This window comes from Scyliorhinus torazame, chromosome 7 (assembly GCF_047496885.1).
Source record: "Scyliorhinus torazame isolate Kashiwa2021f chromosome 7, sScyTor2.1, whole genome shotgun sequence".
In the NCBI taxonomy this organism is placed as follows: Eukaryota; Metazoa; Chordata; class Chondrichthyes; order Carcharhiniformes; family Scyliorhinidae; genus Scyliorhinus; species Scyliorhinus torazame.
In genome coordinates this window covers 116,598,641-116,616,499 of record NC_092713.1, presented here as the reverse complement: position 1 = coordinate 116,616,499, position 17,859 = coordinate 116,598,641, and the positions used below count along the sequence as shown (strand labels likewise).

Here is a 17,859-nt window from a genome sequence, read left to right as displayed (position 1 = left end):
TCGTCTTGCATCTTTGACTTTGTCTATATATATGTTTCTGGAACATACCTCTTCATTCACCTGAGGAAGGAGCAGTGCTCCGAAAGCTAGTGATTTGAAACAAACCTGTTGGACTTTAACCTGGTGTTGTAAGATTTCTTACTGTGATCAAAATTCATAACTTAGTGGTATTCGTTTGTAACCTCAACTGATCTTCTAAATTCCGCCAGAATCCCAGACCTAGCGGTGCTTCCAGTCCCTTTTTCTTTTTCTCCCCCACAACTGGTATGTCCAGCTCATTGAGAAACCATTTCACCTTTGAGTCTTGCTCCAGGGGCTCGGAGCTGTACAGTTCCAGGTAGAAGGTCGCAAAGACTTTGTTGACCTTATTTGGTGCTGTAACTAGCCTGTCGTTCCCGTCCCTCACCTGCGCTATCTCCCTTGTGGCTGCCTGTTTTCTCAGCCGGTAAGCCAGCAGACGGCTGGCCTTGCCTGCATGCACATAAAAAGTCCCCCATGTCTGGCGGAGCTGGTTCACTGCTTTCACAGGAGAGAGCAGATCAAATTCCATTTGTAGTTTTTTTCCTCTCTGCCAGCAGCTCCACGGTCGGGGCCATGAAAGAGCATCGATCCATGTCCAATATGGAGTCGATTAGCCCTTGCCTAACTGCCCTTTCTTTCCTGTTCTTGAGAGCTCTGTATGCTATTATTTCCTCCCTTCAGTACTTCCCAGAGTGTGGTGGGTGAGACGTCCCCATTCTGGTTGCAAGTTACGTATCTGATGATGGCTTGTGACATTTTTCCCCAGAATGCCTTATCGGCGAGGAGGCCTATGTCCAGCCTCCATGGGGGTGCTAGGCCCGGCACGCCCGCAATCTCACATTCATGTAGTGTGGTGTGTGGTCCGAGATTATTATTGTGGAGTATTCCGCCCCAACTACCCCTGGAAGCACCAATTTACCCACTACAAATAAGCCGATATGGGAGTAGACTTTGTGAATGTGGGAGAAGAAGAACTCCTTCTCCCTCGGATGGTTGAACCTCCACGGGCCGAGCCGCCCCCCCCCCCCTTCCCCCACCCACCACACTCCATAAAAGGTATTCAGTTCCTTTGCGACTCCCAATTTTTTCCATGATCTGGGACTTGTCTGTCATTGGGTGCTATACACAGCTGAAGTCTTCCCCCATGATGAGGTGGCTCCCCCCTGGGGGCAGCTCTTTTTGTACTTGGCCCGTTTGGTTTACCCCCCTCCTCCCTCTGGTTTCTAGATACCTTTGACCTCCCCCCACCTTACATTGTGTAGATTTAAGTAACAAAATGAAAACCAAAGTTAAGAGTTCCTGATTGTCGGGTAGCACGGTGGCGCAATGATTAGCCCTGCTGCCTCACGGCGCCAAGGTCCCAGGTTCGAGCTCAGCTCTGGGTCACTGTCCGTGTGGAGTTTGCGCATTCTCCCCATGTTTGGGTGGGTTTCACCCCCACAACCCAAAGATGTGCAGGCTGGGTGGATTGGCCATGCTAAATTGCCCCTTAATTGGAAAAATGAATTGAGTACTCTAAATTTTTTTTTAAAAAGGAAAAAAAAAGAAACAGTTCCTGATTGTCTCTTATTGTTGCCTCCAAGTCCATTGTTTCAAATGAACTCATCTGCTTCCTCCAGCATGTTAAAATGATGTTCTTTGCTGTTGAACGAGACCCATAGTCTTACCGGGTACAACATGCCAAACCGCACTACACTTTTAAATAATGTTGCTTTGGCCCTGTTAAACTCCCCCCGCAGCTTGGCCAGATTGGCTCCGTTGTCTTGGTAGATGCGGATTGTGGGTCCTTCCCACCTACACGACCGTGTGCTCCTTGCCCAGTTATGCACCCGCTCTTTGTCTTAAAACTTGTTCAGTTTTGTGATTATCGCCCTCTGTGGTGGTGATGGTTCTCCTGATTTGGGCTTTTGCCAGAGCGACCTGTGGGCCCTGGTCCACCTCTGAGGGCTTGGCGAAGCCTCCCTCTCCGACCAGTTTTTCGAGCATCTTTGCAACATATTCTTTTTTTTTTTAAATTTAGAATATCCAATTCATTTTTTCCAATTCAGGGGCAATTTAGCGTGGCCAATCCACCTACCCTGCACATCGTTGGGTTGTGGGGGCTAAACCCACGCAGACACGGGGAGAATGTGCAAACTCCACACGGACAGTGACCCAGTGCCGGATTCGAACCTGGGACCTAGGCGGCGTGAGGCAACCGTGCTAACCACTTGCGCCACCGTGCTGCCCTTTTGCAACATATTTTGTCACGTTTCTGTCCTCAGGTCCCTCTGGTAGCCCGACAATTCATCTTTATTAGTGTCACAAGTAGGCTTACATTAGCAATGAAATTACTGTGAAAATGTCCGAGTCGCCACATTCCGGCGCCTGTTCGGTACACTGAGGGAGAATTCAGAATGTCCAAATTACCTAACAGCACATCTTTCGGGACTTGTGGGAGGAAACCGGAGCACTCGGAGGAAACCCATGCCGACACGGGGAGAACGTACAGACTCCGCACAGATAGTGACCCAAGCTGGGAATTGAACCCTGAACCCTGGTGCTGTGAAGCAACAGTGCTAACCACTGTGCTACCGTGCCACCCTCAATTCTCAGATTCTGTTCTCCTGATTGTTGACTTTCCCCTTGAGCGCTTTCTGGGTTGTTACTAATCTTGCCACCTCAGCTTCGAGTGAGGCGATCCGCTCGTCCTGGAAGGCGATCCGCTCGTCCTGGTCAGTGGCCGCTTTCTCCAGGTCCCGCTCCATCGCATCCTGGGTCTCCAGACTCCACTCCATTCCATCTATCTCCTTCTTTATGGGCCCTGCGCAGTTTCTATTGCCGACCTCGTGGCAGACACACGGTCCTCTTTTATTGAGTCTCTGTGTTTCTGGAGCTCTATTGAGAGAAACTCCATCAACTGCTCCACTGATGGGTGGGCTGGCATTTGTGTTGGTGACCCCATTCGATCCGCCACGCTCCATTACATTTCGCCCCATCTGTCCCCTCATTCTGAGGCTGGGGTTTTACTTACTCGACTATTCCTGTTCTTTCGGCTCCTTGGCTGGTTCGACGGTATTTTGGTTGTTTGGTTGTTAGTTGGGGGTGAGGTTGGGGTGTTTTGTTGCATTTTGTATCCATTTGATGGGTTAAAAGGGCCTGGCAAGAAGTGTCCAAGAGAGACCAACCTGTCGTGTGACCCCGCAGAGCTTGGCGACACTGTAAATTCCATGTGGCCGCTTTAAAGGGACGGGCTCCATGTGACTGTCTTGCGGCTAATTGCATGCGAGAGCGCAAACCCCAACCAATAGGGAGTTTGTGTGGAGCCCTGGGTGCAAACCCCAACCAATAGGGAGTTTGTGTGGAGCCCTGGGTGCAGCGCCCAGGTCACTGTTGAATTTGGAGCCGAAATGTTCCGACTTGTTATAATTGGTTTGACTCAGTGGCCTCGTTGCACCCAGCATGATGTTGGGATGAGGCCGTTAAATCTTGTTTAGGGGCTGTTTAGCACAGGGCTAAATCGCTGGCTTTGAAAGCAGACCAAGGCAGGCCAGCAGCACTGTTCAATTCCCGTCACAGCCTCCCTGAACAGGCGCCGGAATGTGGCGACTAGGGGCTTTTCACAGTAACTTCATTTGAAGCCTACTTGTGACAATAAGCGATTTTTCATTTCATTTTCTTGCCTCTCACAAGATTTGCGATGCTCGAAACGTCTCACAAGATTTCACGGAATCCTATGAAACGTCACGCACCCTCACAGTGCGTGATCCAGATCAGCATATTTAAGTGAACCATTAGGATTCACCCTGTGCCCGGGACTCAATGGCCACGCATGGGAGACCTCGCCAGGGTGCCATTTAGTACTGGTTTCCACAAACGTGGACCAGTCGTAACAGCATCTGGGAAGGTTTCACAGGCCATTGGAGACCCCTTGGTCATGAACAGGGCAGGGTGGCACCCTGGCTCTCCCTCTGGCACCTGGGCACATTGGCACTGCCAGCCTGGCACACTGGCAGTGCCAGTGTACTTACTGTTGTCCCAGCTGAAGTAAACTAACGTAATATAATCAGAGATTTAACCGGAAACTTTCCTTGTCTGTGTAGCTCAGTATCACGTTATTTGGCAATGGAGTCATCTGGCCAATGATACACAAGACGAGGCATTTAACAAGTGAACCACAAACCTAGCATCACACTGGGGAGTGCGTGTGCCCACTGAGTCATTAGCCCCTGTAACATTTAGTGTTCTGTGTAAATGATACAGCCAGAGCTACTGAGTTTTTCTTCTTTGATTTGTTTCAGTAATTCCCATGAACATCAGCTGCACTAGAACTGATTTCCAGATACAGATTGCTGTGCAGGCTGTTCCTTCACTCAGTCAAAGCAACATTTATCTAGGAAGACAAGGCTGTTCGGCCCAGGTATTGGGTTCAGCATACAAGATAATATCACGGTTTGATGCCTGTGGAACTAAGACACAGGTCAGAGTCCTTTCTGACAAATAATCTAATGGAGCAACGAACAAATAAGGCCACAAAAATGTCTGTATTATGAAAAATCAAAAAGATTGGAGTGAGCGCCAGTTTGCAGTATGACTGCAACACTCACTCACCCTTCGCCATACTGCCAAAAAAGTATGTTTTGTTTCAGAGATCTATACATTGGTCATGGGCTGGTGCCGGTGAGTAAATAAGGAGGAGGGAAGGAGATAAGAGAGAGGGTGGTGGAGCTTTAAAATATCAAAATATAAGAACTAACCAGATTAAAAGGTCAGATGAAAAGTTGAGTTGTGGTCATTTCAAGTCTGAGGCTGACATTGTTTGGTTGAAAATCGTCCTTGCTGGATGGGTTAGTCTCTCATAAAACCTGTTTGAGGAATTTGAAGTCCAGTTAATAGTTCAGCATTGGTTCACACTTCAAACCACCCAGAGTTTGGCAATCTTCTTCAAAGACTGTTGGGATGAACTAACACCCCATTCCTCCCACCTATTTTTTAAGTCAAAGTTTTATCGTTTAAAAAATATATATTTTTAATCTCCTTTTTCAAATTTTCATCGAAATTTAAACCCACCGACAAACAAAACGGTAACAACTACAATGTCACTCCCCTGGCCAACAGTTCCTCCCTCCCACCAACCCCCAAACAACCCTCAACATTTTAAATACAAACATCAAAGAAAAGGAATCAGGAATTCACCATCCACAGTCACCAACAACATACAAAGCCCAACCCCACCCCAACCCCCCCTAATGTTCAATGTCATCCAATTCTTGAAAGTGCATAATAAATAAAGCCCATGAATTGTAGAGCCCCTCCATCCGTCCCCTCAACTCAAACTTCACCTTCTCAAGTATTAAAAACCCCATCAGATCCCCCCCCCCCCCCCGGGACCACGCCAGGGCACAGGGTGGAGAAACTGACCTCCACCCCAACAGGATCTGTCTTTGGGCGATCAGCGAGGCGAAGGCTAAAACATCTGCCCCCGCACCCACTTCCAACACCGGCCGATCTGATACCCTGAATATGGCCTCCAGAGGACTCGGCTCAAGCCTCACATGTACCACCTTCGAAATTACCCTGAACACCTCCCTCCAATACCCCTTCAGCTTTGGACAGGACCAAAACATACAAACATGGTTTGCGGGGGGCTCCCCTCAAACGTTCACAAATATCCTCTACCCCCTCAAAGAGTTGGCTCATCCTCGCCTTTGTGAGGTGTGCCCTATACATCACCTTCAGCTGTATCAGCCCCAACTACACGCACAAAGTTGAGGCATTCACCCTCCGGAGCACCTCACACCACAACCCTTCCTCCATGCCCTCTCCCAATTCTTCCTCCCACTTTGTCTTGATCCCCTCCAGTGGCGCCTTCTCTTATCCCAGAATCGCCTCATAAATCACTGACACCACCCTGTTCTCCATTCCCCCTGTCGTCAGCACCTCCTCCAACAGTGTGGAGGTCGGCGCCACCGGAAAGCTCTGTAATTCTTTCTTAGCGAAATCTCGGACCTGCATATACCTAAACATTTCCCCCTGCCTCAACCCATATTTTGCCCTCAGCTCCTTCAATCCCTCAAACCGGCCTCCTGGAAACAAATCCTTTAATGCCCTGACTCCCTTCTCCTCGCATCTCGGAAAACTCCAATTCTACTTCCCTGGCTCAAATTTGTGATTCCCCCGAATCGGCATTTTCCTTGACCCTGCCCCCAGTCTAAAGTTCTGGCGCAACTGCCTCCAGATTTTCAAAGTTGCTACTACTACTGGACTCCCTGAGTATTTCCCGGGACCATTATGAGCGGCACTGTTGCCAATGCCCTCAGCCTCGACCCCCTGCACAAACTCTCCTCCATTCTGATCCACTGGGAGTCCCCCCCTCCAACCCAGCTCCTCACCTTCTTGGCGTTCGCCGCCCAGTAATAATATCGTAAATTCAGAAGACCCAACCCCCCTGATTGCCATCCTCGCTGCAACAACACCTTCCTAATCCTAGTCACCTTTCCACCCCCATATAAACAAGGTAATCATCTTTTCAACCTCCTTGAAAATGCCTTTGGCAGGAAGATCGGCTGGCACTGAAAAATAAACAAGAATTGAGGCAACACGTTTATTTTAATTGCCTGTACCCGATCTGCCAACGACAGAGGGAGACCATCCCACCTTGTCAGATCTGCTTTCACCCTCCCACCAAACTAGTACTGTTATACCTACGGAGCCCCCCCATCCCGTGCCACCTGCACCCCCAGATATCTAAAGCGAGTCCCCGCTCTATGGAATGGTAGCCCCTCACCCTTTGCCAAGACACCACAAAATATTCACTTTTATTGAAATTTAGTTTATATCCCGAAAAAGATGCAACCACTTGAAGCAGCTCCAATGTGCCCCCCATCGACACACTCGGTTCTGATACATACAACAGCAAGTCGGCCGCATACAAAGATACCCTATGTTCTACCCTCCCCCCGCACTATCCCTTTCCACATCTCCAAACTCCTCAACACGATGGCCAACGGCTCAATCGCAAGCTCGAACAACAGGTGGGACATAGGACATCCCTGCCTGGAAGTCAGAGAGACGTACGCAGACACGGGGAGAATGTGCATGGACAGTTTCGCCCCCACAACCCAAAGATGTGCAGTGTAGGTGGATTGGCCATGCTAAATTGCCCCTTAATTGGAAAAAATGAATTGGATACTCTAAATTAAAAAAAAAGGCTGCCACTACCACCGGGCATGTGGAGTACCGAGCCGGTGAGAACGGCAGAGGTGCCGTCACCGGTTCCCCAAAACTTTTGCCCCTACATGAGGCCACCTCCACCCGCTCCCACACCGCCCCCTCCCCCACTACCCACTTCCTAACCATTACTATGTTCGCCACCCAGCAGAAGATCCTGAAATGTTGTAGGTCCAGCTCCCCCGCCCCCTCCCCTCGACCCCGCTCCAGCAGTGCCTTCTTTACCAGTGGGGTCTTATCCGCCCACACAAACACAGAGATCACAGCAGTCACCCCCTTAAAAAAAGCCTTGGGGTTAAAAATAGGCAGGCACTGAAATACAAAAACTCGGGAGAACTGTCATCTTTACCATCTGCACCTCCCCCACCCAGTGACAACGGGAGCATATCCCACCTTCTAAAGTCCTCCTTTATCTGTTCCACCAACCGAGCCTAATATACAAAATATACAAGAGTCGGTCATCCGCATATAACGAGACCCTGTGCTCCCCCCCGCCTACTCCCCCCCTACTATCCCCTGCCAGTCCTTTGACGCTCTCAGCACCATCGCCAATGGCAAACAACAGTGGGGAGAGTGGACATCCCTGCCTCGTCCCCCGGTGCAGCCTAAAATCATCCGAGCTCACTCGGTTCGTCCACGTGCTCGCCACCAGTGCCTGGTACAGCAACTGGATACAGTTCACAAAACCCTGCCCAAACCCAAACCGCCCCAGGACCTCCCATAAATACTCCTGCTCCATCCGATCAAAGGCCTTCTCTGTATCCATGGCGATCACCACCTCCACCTCCCTTCCCTCGGAGGACATCATAATCACATTTAGCAGTCTTCTAATGTTCGCCGCTAAATGTCTCCCCTTGACAAACCCCGTCTGGTCCTCTCCTATCCCCCCGGCACACAATCCTCTATTCTCGAGGCCAAGATCTTGGCCAGTAGCTTTGCATCTACATTTAGAAGGGAGATTGGCCTGTACAACCCATATTGTTCTGGGTTGCTTAGCCCTTTATAAGCAATGGCATACTTCCCAACCCTTTAGTTGAATTTCCTGTTAATAATTCCACAGGAAACTCAAAGTAGGATGAACTCAATGAGTTAGTGTCAGATCTCTTCGATTCCACAGAGAGTCGAGTCCAGTTGTTAAATTTCAATGGCTTTTTTCAGCACCCAAAGGTGTGGCAGTTCCACTTCTTTAGCTGGCATGAGAAAAAGAGCTGTTCGTGCTCTTAGTTCAAATACCCATATGCCACTGGTGTTAACCTCATTGGTGCGTTTAAATTGCACTGCCAGGCACTGATTGGTCTTCAGCTGAGGTTGTCCCTGATTGGTGGTAAGGAGCGCGTCACCGGCGGCATGACGTCAGACATCGGTGTCACGTGGGCCGCAGAGCCAAAATCAGGAGACGGAGGTGGCCATTTTGATCAGGCTGGAGGAAGGGGTTGCGACGGCCATTTTACGGGGTGATTTTCCCCGACGTCCCGATCAAGGATAGGGCACGGCGGAGGAGAAGGTCAGGCTCCATCCCGCAATCAGCTTTTTACTTTATAGTCCTTTGATGTTTTTAGATATTCATGCAGAGACGAATAGTCTTGTAGGCAATGGCATAGAAGTTTCAGTGGAAACAGTCTCAATGGGGCTAGGTATTCAATCTGGGCAGGGCCTTTTCTGTGATGCTGCCAGTCACAAGATAAGATGGCAGACCAAGGTTTTTTTCAGTACAGCAAGGCAGTATTACTGATTACACAAGATAGAGGATTTCATGTTGCATGACTGTTGCCTCTGTATTCTGGCTTTGGCAAAGGATATGTCTCCCTTTGCCTGAGTCCCTGAGCTTGTTAATGTTCCAACCATTAAGACTTGAGAGGTAGTATGTGGGGTCCTTTGTCCTAACAGACAAATAGGCCCTGGTTGGCCAGGCCTGGCTTATGAAACACAGATGGCTTTTGTATAGTTCTCTTTGAATTTGGGCTCTGTGGTCCCCAAGTACTTTTAGTGTCCCTTCTGTGATACTGCCATGGTTACTCCTTTTGTTCAAGATCAGACAGACATAGCGTCAGCCATTTTAAAAGGTCGTTGTCCAGTTGTTAAATTTTTAAAAATTAGCCGTGAGGGTATCTATATATATTTTACAGAAATATATAGTTTGAAGTCTTAGTCCCCTGACAGGATCACTGCCCCCTTTTGAGCTCTATGTATTTCAGGTTCAATGCACATGCAACAAGTATTTGAAAACCAGGTCACAGTTTTGTTTTTGGCTTTGCAGAGAAGAAGGAACATCACCATTTTTGTGAATATTTTGTACATAAACTTTTCTGATGGAACACAGGAAGACACCCAGGAATATGAAATTCAATGTGACCTCAAGACAAAAACAGCTTCATACCACATCATTACAGATACAGAACTGTACCAGCTCCAGCAGCAGGCTGTGAGCCTGGTGGATTCAAACTCTGAAGAGTCGAAGGTGGTGGATGGATCAGAGGGTTCCAAAATGCAGGATACCAGCGACATTGTCTTCATCGGCATTTGTGTTTTGGCAGGAATTCTCATGTTGATTGCTATCATAGGGCTAGTCCTGTTGTAAAATACATGAGGTGATTGCATGTTTATACTTGGAGTAGCATGTTAATCAGTTTGGTGGAATGTCTTTAACGGCAACCGTTTGGAAAGCAACTTTTAATCCCTTTTCAACAGGAAGCTCTCAAAACAACCGTAGATCCGAGTTTCTGTGAAATTCTTCCGTTTTGTTTATTTTCCTAAAATTCATAGACCTGTATGATTGTTTTTACAGCACACAGGAAGGCCATTCTGCCCATTAGGTCTGTGCCAGCTCTCTCAAAGCGCAACCCAGTTAGTCCCATCCCTGGTTCTCTCCTTGTTTTATTCAAGTATTTATCAAATTTCCTTTTGAAAGCTGCTCTGTTCTACCCTATCAAGCTGTGCAATTCCAAATCTTAACTATTCATTTTGACTTTTTTCATCATGTTGCCCCTGGTTCTTTCGCCAATCACCTTTGAACATAGAACATACAGTGCAGAAGGAGGCCATTCGGCCCGTCGAGTCTGCACCGACCCACTTAAGCCCTCACTTCCACCCTATCCCCGTAACCCAATAACCCCTCCTCACCTTTTTGGACACTAAGGACAATTTAGCATGGCCAATCCACCTAACCTGCACATCTTTGGACTGTGGGAGGAAACCGGAGCCCCACCCGGAGGAAACCCACACAGACACAGGGAGAACATGCAGACTCCGCACAGACGGTGACCCAGCGGGGAATCGAACCTGGGACCCAGGCGCTGTGAAGCCACAGTGCTACCGTACTGCCCAGGGCAATCTGTGCCCTCTTGTAATTGACCCTTCTGCCATTGGAAACAGTTTCTCTAAACTCTATTCAAAATCTTCATGATCTTAAACACTGCCATCAAATCAAATTAGCCTGCTCTGCTCTATGGAGAAAAATTCAACAATCCCAGATTATTTCTTCTTCAATTGGGTCCCTTTCATCCACAAATGGTATAAGTGAGATCTTACTGCTTAAATATTTGCTGCTGTATGGCCGAGTAGGTTTATGCCCTGGACCATAGGGAATAAGAAGGTCTTAAGATTCATCCCGGGTCGAGCTAATCTCAGCTAGGACAGCAGATAAGATGCTATGATTGGTGTTAGCCCACCATAACAGGAAGGGAAAGGTTCACCTGGGATTTTCTACTTGTCACGGCTGAGTGAATCTCTTTTTGGAGTTGTGCATGTGTGGGTGTCAGGTGAGGATTGAATTTGGCTTGATGGTGATGCTTTACTTGATTGCATAGCTTGTTGGCAATCACTGTCAAGGCTTAAGTGAAGAATGGCCATTTAATAAGCTATGAGGGGGGCTACAAGTCCTTTTAGAATCTTATTCCAGCACACATCACGACAGGAGAAAAGAGGAAGGAAGAAACACTGGATGCAGCCTCTCTTAAATAAACTTGTCAATGGCATGCATATACCACAAAATAATTGCAGCGATGTCACTTGACGGCAAATATATTTTTTAACAGCACTGTCCTCTTACAAACACTTCAGGCATAATTTTTACAAACCCATGTTCCCAGTGAGAGCGACACACTTCATACGACCATGAGCCACAGTCAGGAGTATAACACCAGGCGCAAAGAGGCACAAAATTAATCCTTTAAAGTAGTCATACTAAATTGCTCTTTTTTTATTTCAGGTATTAATTAGGTTGGCTTAATATCTGCATTGCAAACATATCAAGAGAGATTTAGTATGGGGAGCACGGTGGCACTGCTGCCTCATGGCGTTGAGGAACCGAGTTTGATCCCAGCCCCGGGTCACTGTCCGTGTGGAGTTTTGATTTGATTTGATTTATTATTGTCACAAGTATTAGTATACAGTGAAAAGTATTGTTTCTTGCATGCTGTACAAACAATGCATACCGTACATAGGGAAGGAAGGAGAGACTGCAGAATATAATGTTACAGTTATAGCAAGGTGTAGAGAAAAGATCAACTTAATACGAGGTAGGTCCATTCAAAAGTCTGATGGCAGTAGGGAAGAGGCTGTTCTTGAGTTGGTTGGTACATGACCTCAAACTTTGGTATCTTTTTCCTGATGGAAGAAGGTGCAAGAGAGTATGTCCGGGGTGCGTGGGGTCCTTAATTATGCTGGCTGCCTTTCTGACGCAGCGGGAATTATAGATAGAGTCAATGGATGGGAGGCTGGTTTGCGTGATGGACTGGGCTATATTCACGACCTTTTGTAGTTTCCTGCGGTCTTGGGCAGAGCAGGCTCCATACCAAGTTATGATACAACCAGAAAGAATGCTTTCATATGGTGCATCTGTAGAGGTTGGTGTGGGTCGTAGCTGACGTGCCAAATTTCCTTAGTCTTCTGAGAAAGTAGAGTCGTTGGTGGGCTTTCTTAACTATAGTGTCGGCATGGGGGGACCAGGACAGGCTGTTGGTGATCTGTACACCTAAAAACTTGAAGCTCTCGACCCTTTCTACTTCGTTCCCATTGATGTAGACAGGGGCATGTTCTCCCCTACGCGAGTTTGCACATTCTCCCCATGTGCACGTGGGTCTCACTCCTACAGCCCCAAAAGATGTGCTGGGTAGGTAAATTGACCACGCTAAATTGCCCCTTAATTGGAAAAAAAGAATTGGGTACTCTAAATTTATTTAAAAAAAGGAATGAAATGGTGAGTTAGCACTGCTGCCTCATGGTGCTGAGGTCCCAGGTTCGATCCTGGCTCCGGATCACTGTCTGTGTGGAGTTTACACATTCTCCCCATGTTTACGTGGGTCTCACCCCCACAACCCAAAGATGTGCAGGGTAGGTGTATTGGCCACGCTAAATTGCCCCTTAATTAGATAAAATAATTGGATACTCTAAATTTATTATTAGGTACTCTAAATTTATTTAAAAAAAGAAAGAAATGGTGGCTGTTAACCTCTTCAGCTATAATGGGTTTTAATGTCTCTGTCTTTATTATTGCTCTGGTTGGGCAGCCAATCTGTCTGTTCGCATTCTAGTTTCATGATTACAATGTGGCCTTACAATGGGATGTGGGATAGGATGTGAAGGTCGTAGCTGACGTGCCAAATTTCCTTAGTTTTCTGAGAAAGTAGAGTCGTTGGTGGGCTTTCTTAACTATAGTGTCGGCATTGGGGGACCAGGACAGGCTGTTGGTGATCTGTACACCTAAAAACTTGAAGCTCTCGACCCTTTCTACTTCATTCCCATTGATGTAGACAGGGGCATGTTCTCCCCTACGCGAGTTTGCACATTCTCCCCATGTGCACGTGGGTCTCACTCCTACAGCCCCAAAAGATGTGCTGGGTAGGTAAATTGACCACGCTAAATTGCCCCTTAATTGGAAAAAAAGTATTGGATACTCTAAATTTATTTAATAAAAAGAGATTTAGTACAGGTGCAGTCTTTGTTTGTACATGGACAATGCTGGCTGGACAATGTATCCCCTCTAAAGCACAGTAGACTGCAACAAATTAATTCTGCTGATACACTTCACCTTGCATGTCTGCTAAACTGAGGGAAACGTGACCAAGAATCTTTTGGACTAAACCTTGCTATTGGTATTCACAACTTGGAAGCATCTTGTTGCATTTTGTGGCAGAGTTTTAATCACATCTCTGATGCACACAGATGGCAATACTGTTTCTGGCACATGGACTAACAAACGCTCTTTCTGACCATCATAACATTAGATGTTTTGTTTTTGTACAATACAGTCTTAGCTTCTGAGTTTACCTATGCATGTGTTATATTAAAAAGGAGCAATATTTATAATTTCTTACTGGCGACTCATATCTTCAGTGTCTCCACAATAGTCTGATTATTTACAAATGTGTCTTTACTTTCCTCTTTGGTTAAACATTAGCTGGCTTTTGTGAAATATGTGAACGTAAAATACCAATACTATCTGGCTCCTTTACGATAGGTATTCTCAATGAAACACCCAGTCATTCTACAGTCAAGGGGCAAGGACAAAATGGGAAAGTAATGTCATGTGAGAGTACCTTTAAGAAATGGATGTTTAAGCAATGTACCTTTAAGGAATGGAGATTATCATATTACTGAAGTGATGTTAGAGGTTGGGGGGAGCTGAGCTCACTTCTGCTTTTGGTTTCAGTTTGAAAAAGCAGCTTGGGTGTGTCTGTGTGTTTCCAGAGAGCTGCAGGAAGAAAAGCAAGGTGCTGCAGCTGAAGTCATCCAAGCTGATATATCTCTGCCATTCTACAGAAAATATATATTCTGTGACCTGGTGTGTTACTGTTTTGAAGGGTTGAAGCCTTTTGGATGTTTGAAGGAACGTTTTGAGGGATTATTTAGTGTTGTATTATTTTTGGGGTTGTCTTTGAAGTAAGGGGTGTTAAGGGATCCAATGTTTATTTAAAAGGTTAAATTGAGTTCATAGAATAAACATTGTTTTGTGTTAAAAACCACGTGTCCATAATTTTAATATCACACCTGGGGAACAAGCCGTGGGCTTCAAAAGCAACAATCCATTAAAGGGAGAGGTTGGTTGAACTCCATGTTACATTTTGGGGTTCTGAACACACCAAGCTCATAACAATTGGGGGCTCGTCCGGGATTAAAGTCTATCTATTGGATTGGCTTTTGTGAACTTAAAGACAGTGAAGGATTGTTGCTTTTCCGGTGTGGTATTTTAGTTCAAGTGGGGAGAGTGTTGTGAACAATGGCTCTTTCGGAGGCTCAGAAGTTTTGGGGGTTGGACACGGTAACACGTGATACCTTACGAACAGAGAGTAAAGACAGACTGTTAGGTTTGGCAAAAGCATTGCAGTTAACACTACCTAGCAAAATACAAAAAGATGAGGTACTTAACGCGGTATCTGCGCATTTACGTTTGCCTGTGACTCATTAGATATGGCAAAGCTCCAGTTGCAGATTAAGCAATTTGAACATGAAAAAGAATTAAAGCAACTTGAACATGAAAAAGAATTAAAGCAGCTTGAATATGCAATGAAAGAAAAAGAAAGAGATAGAGATAGAGAGGAAAAAGAAAAGGAGAAGAAAGAAACAGAGAAAGAGATAAGAGAGGAAATGGAAAAAGAGAGAGAGTTTGAACTTTGGAAAATGGCTCTGAAACATGAAAATCAGTTAAAATTGGCAGATGCAAAGGGACACGTACAGTTGGAGGAGATGCATGAGGATAATGAGACAGAGCGTCATAGTGGAAGATGTGGTAGGGATCAATTTAAATATGTCGAAGCATTGCCAAGGTTTGACGAGAAGGAAGTAGAAGCCTTTTTCATTTCATTTGAGAAGGTAGCTAAACAAATGCAATGGCCACAGGACATGTGGGTATTAATGATTCAAACAAAACTAGTAGGTAGGGCTAGTGAAGTGTTTGCATCACTACCAGAGGAGGTATCTGGAACGTATGAGGAGGTGAAGAAATCCATCTTAAGTGCATATGAGCTAGTGCCTGAAGCTTACAGACAGAGCTTTAGAAATTTAAGAATAGAATTTGGTCAAACATACATTCAGAGAAATTATACTTTTGGAGGAGTTTAAAAATTCAATTCCTGATGTAGTGAGAACTCATGTGGAAGAACAGAGGGTTAAAACTGCAAGATTAGCAGCAGAAATGGCAGATGATTATGAATTAGTTCATAAATCAAAGATTGGTTTCCGACATCAGTTTCAGCCGGTGAGGGATAGAAACTGTGGACATGAGAAATACTCAAGTGGTAAAGTTAAAGGTGATCTGATGGAGACAATAAAGAGAGTGTACCTCAGGACTTCAGGTTGCGGCTATGCGGAGCTAAGCCGCACGATTCGACAGCTCCCGCGAACACGGACTTTCGGGCTCGCTAAAGGAGCCCCAACGGAATTTCTTTTACAGCCAACCCGTGGGGAAGAGAGGAGAGAGGTCCCCTACTAACCTGTATGGACCGGACCTGCAGCGAAACGGGCAAAGAATTGGCATTGGAGCAGCGGGAGAAGAGAGGGAAAATAAGCAAAATGGCGGCGGCCGCGGACAAAGAGGAGATGCAGGAATTCATCGAGCGCTGCTTCGAGGAGCTGCGTAATGTCTATAATTGAAGGACTTGGGGCAACCCAGAAAGCCTACGAGGTGACGATCCAGGAAAAAGTGAGTGAGAATGAGGACGAGCTCTTGGGCCTGGCGGTGAGAGTGGAGGAGCATGAGGCGCTACACAAGACGTGGGCGGGAAGACTCGAGGACCTGGAGAACAGGTCGAAGAGAAAGAATCTGCGGATCCTGGGTCTCCCAGAAGGAGTGGAGGGGGCCAATGCCGGGGCATACGCGGGCACGATGCTCGGGACGATGATGGGCGCGGAGGCCCCCCCCGAGGTTGCTGGAGCTGGAAGGGGCGCACCGGGTGCTGGCGAGGAAGCCCAAGGCAAACGAGCCGCCAAGGGCGATGGTGGTGAGATTTCACCGGTTTACGGACAGAGAGAGGGTCCTGAAATGGGCCAAGAAGGAACGGAGCAGCAAGTGGGACAATGCAGAGATCAGAATATACCCGGACTGGAGCACGGAGGTTGCTAAGCGGAGAGCGGGTTTCAACCGGGCCAAAGCGGTGCTGCATCAGAAAGGAGTGAAATTTGGAATGTTGCAGCCAGCGCGACTGTGGGTTACACATAATGGCCAACACCACTACTTCGAAACGCCCGAAGAGGCGTGGACCTTTATACTAACTGAAAAGTTGGACTCTAATTGAGGGTTTGTGAGGGTGGGGGGTGTTTGAGGGTTGAAGTATGATGGTTGTTGTATATAGGGGGTCAATCACGCGCAGGAAATGTTATATGGGCTGGGGGAGAGAGACAAGGCCGCAACAGGAGCTGCGCCAGAGGGGGCGGGGCAGGCTTTGGAAAGCATGGGGTTCTTTTCCCGCGGGCGGGAAGAAAGGCGGGAAGGGGAACGAAGGAACGGATATTGATTGGGAGACTCCCACACGGGGGGGGGGGGGTCAAAGGGATGGCGGGGGAAGCCGGGGTCAGCAGGTGTCAGCTGACTTACGGGAGTGATATGGGAGGAGCAAAAAAGCTAGACAGGGATCTAGCGGGGGGGAGGGGGGAAAGGGTTGCTGCTGCACTGGCCGAAAGGGAATGGGACACAGAAGAAGTGGTCGGGACGGAGGTCCCCCGGTTGGGGGACTGGAGGGTGAGGGAGACGCGGACACGGGATTGGCCCAGAAAAGGAGATGGCTAGTCGGTGGTGGTGGTGGTGGGGGGGGGGGGGGGTGAGAGCCCCTCCAATCCGGCTGATAACGTGGAACGTGAGGGACCTGAACGGACCGGTGAAGAGGGCTCGCGTGTTCGCGCACTTGAAGGGACTGAAGGTAGACGTGGCTATGCTCCAAGAGACACACCTGAAGGTGGCGGACCAGGTTAGGTTAAGAAGGGGATGGGTAGGACAGGTATTCCACTCAGGACTGGATGCGAAAAACAGAGGGGTGGCAATTCTGGTGGGAAAACATGTGTCATTTGAGGCCAAGACTATCGTAGCGGACAATGGAGGGAGATACGTGATGGTGAGTGGTAGGTTGCAAGGGACGTGGGTGGTGTTGGTAAATGTATACGCCCAGAACTGGGATGATGCTGGATTCAGGGGGTTTATGGATCAGATGGGGGGAGTGGACCCATGGAGGTTTGCAAGACCGCAGGCCAGGGAATTTTCTTTCTTTACGCACGTGCACAAGGCTTACTCCCGGATAGATTTCTTTGTTCTGGGCAGGGCGCACATCCCGAGGGTGGAGGGGACGGAGTATTCGGCCATAGCCGTTTTGGACCATGCCCCGCACTGGGTAGAAATGGGGCTGGGAGAGGAGAGGGACCAACGCCCGCTGTGGCGGCTGGACGTAGGACTGCTGGCAGATGAGGTGGTGTGTGGGAAGGTGAGGGGGTGTATCGAAAGGTATTTGGAAGCCAACGACAACGGGGAGGTGCGAGTGGGGTGGTATGGGAGGCGTTGAAGGCGGTGATCAGGGGAGAACTAATCTCCATCAGGGCTCATAGGGAGAAGATAGAGGGCATGGAAAGGGAGAGGTTAGTGGGGGAGATTTTGCGAGTGGACAGGAGATACGCAGAGGCCCCCGAGGAAAGATTACTTGGGGAAAG

At 47.7% G+C, this 17,859-nt stretch overlaps 1 protein-coding gene across 1 annotated transcript in view; it reads left to right on the top strand.

Moving 5' to 3' along the window:
- The window catches only part of cdcp2 (CUB domain containing protein 2), a 44,004-nt gene extending 34,130 nt beyond the window's left edge, over window positions 1–9,874 (top strand). Inside the window, exons 7-8 of the mRNA XM_072512905.1 lie at window positions 4,302–4,480; window positions 9,488–9,874. Coding sequence (XP_072369006.1) covers window positions 4,302–4,480; window positions 9,488–9,808 — 500 coding nt within the window. The 3' untranslated portion in view covers window positions 9,809–9,874. The remainder of the gene's footprint in view (window positions 1–4,301; window positions 4,481–9,487) is intronic.
- Window positions 9,875–17,859: the final 7,985 nt, after the last annotated feature.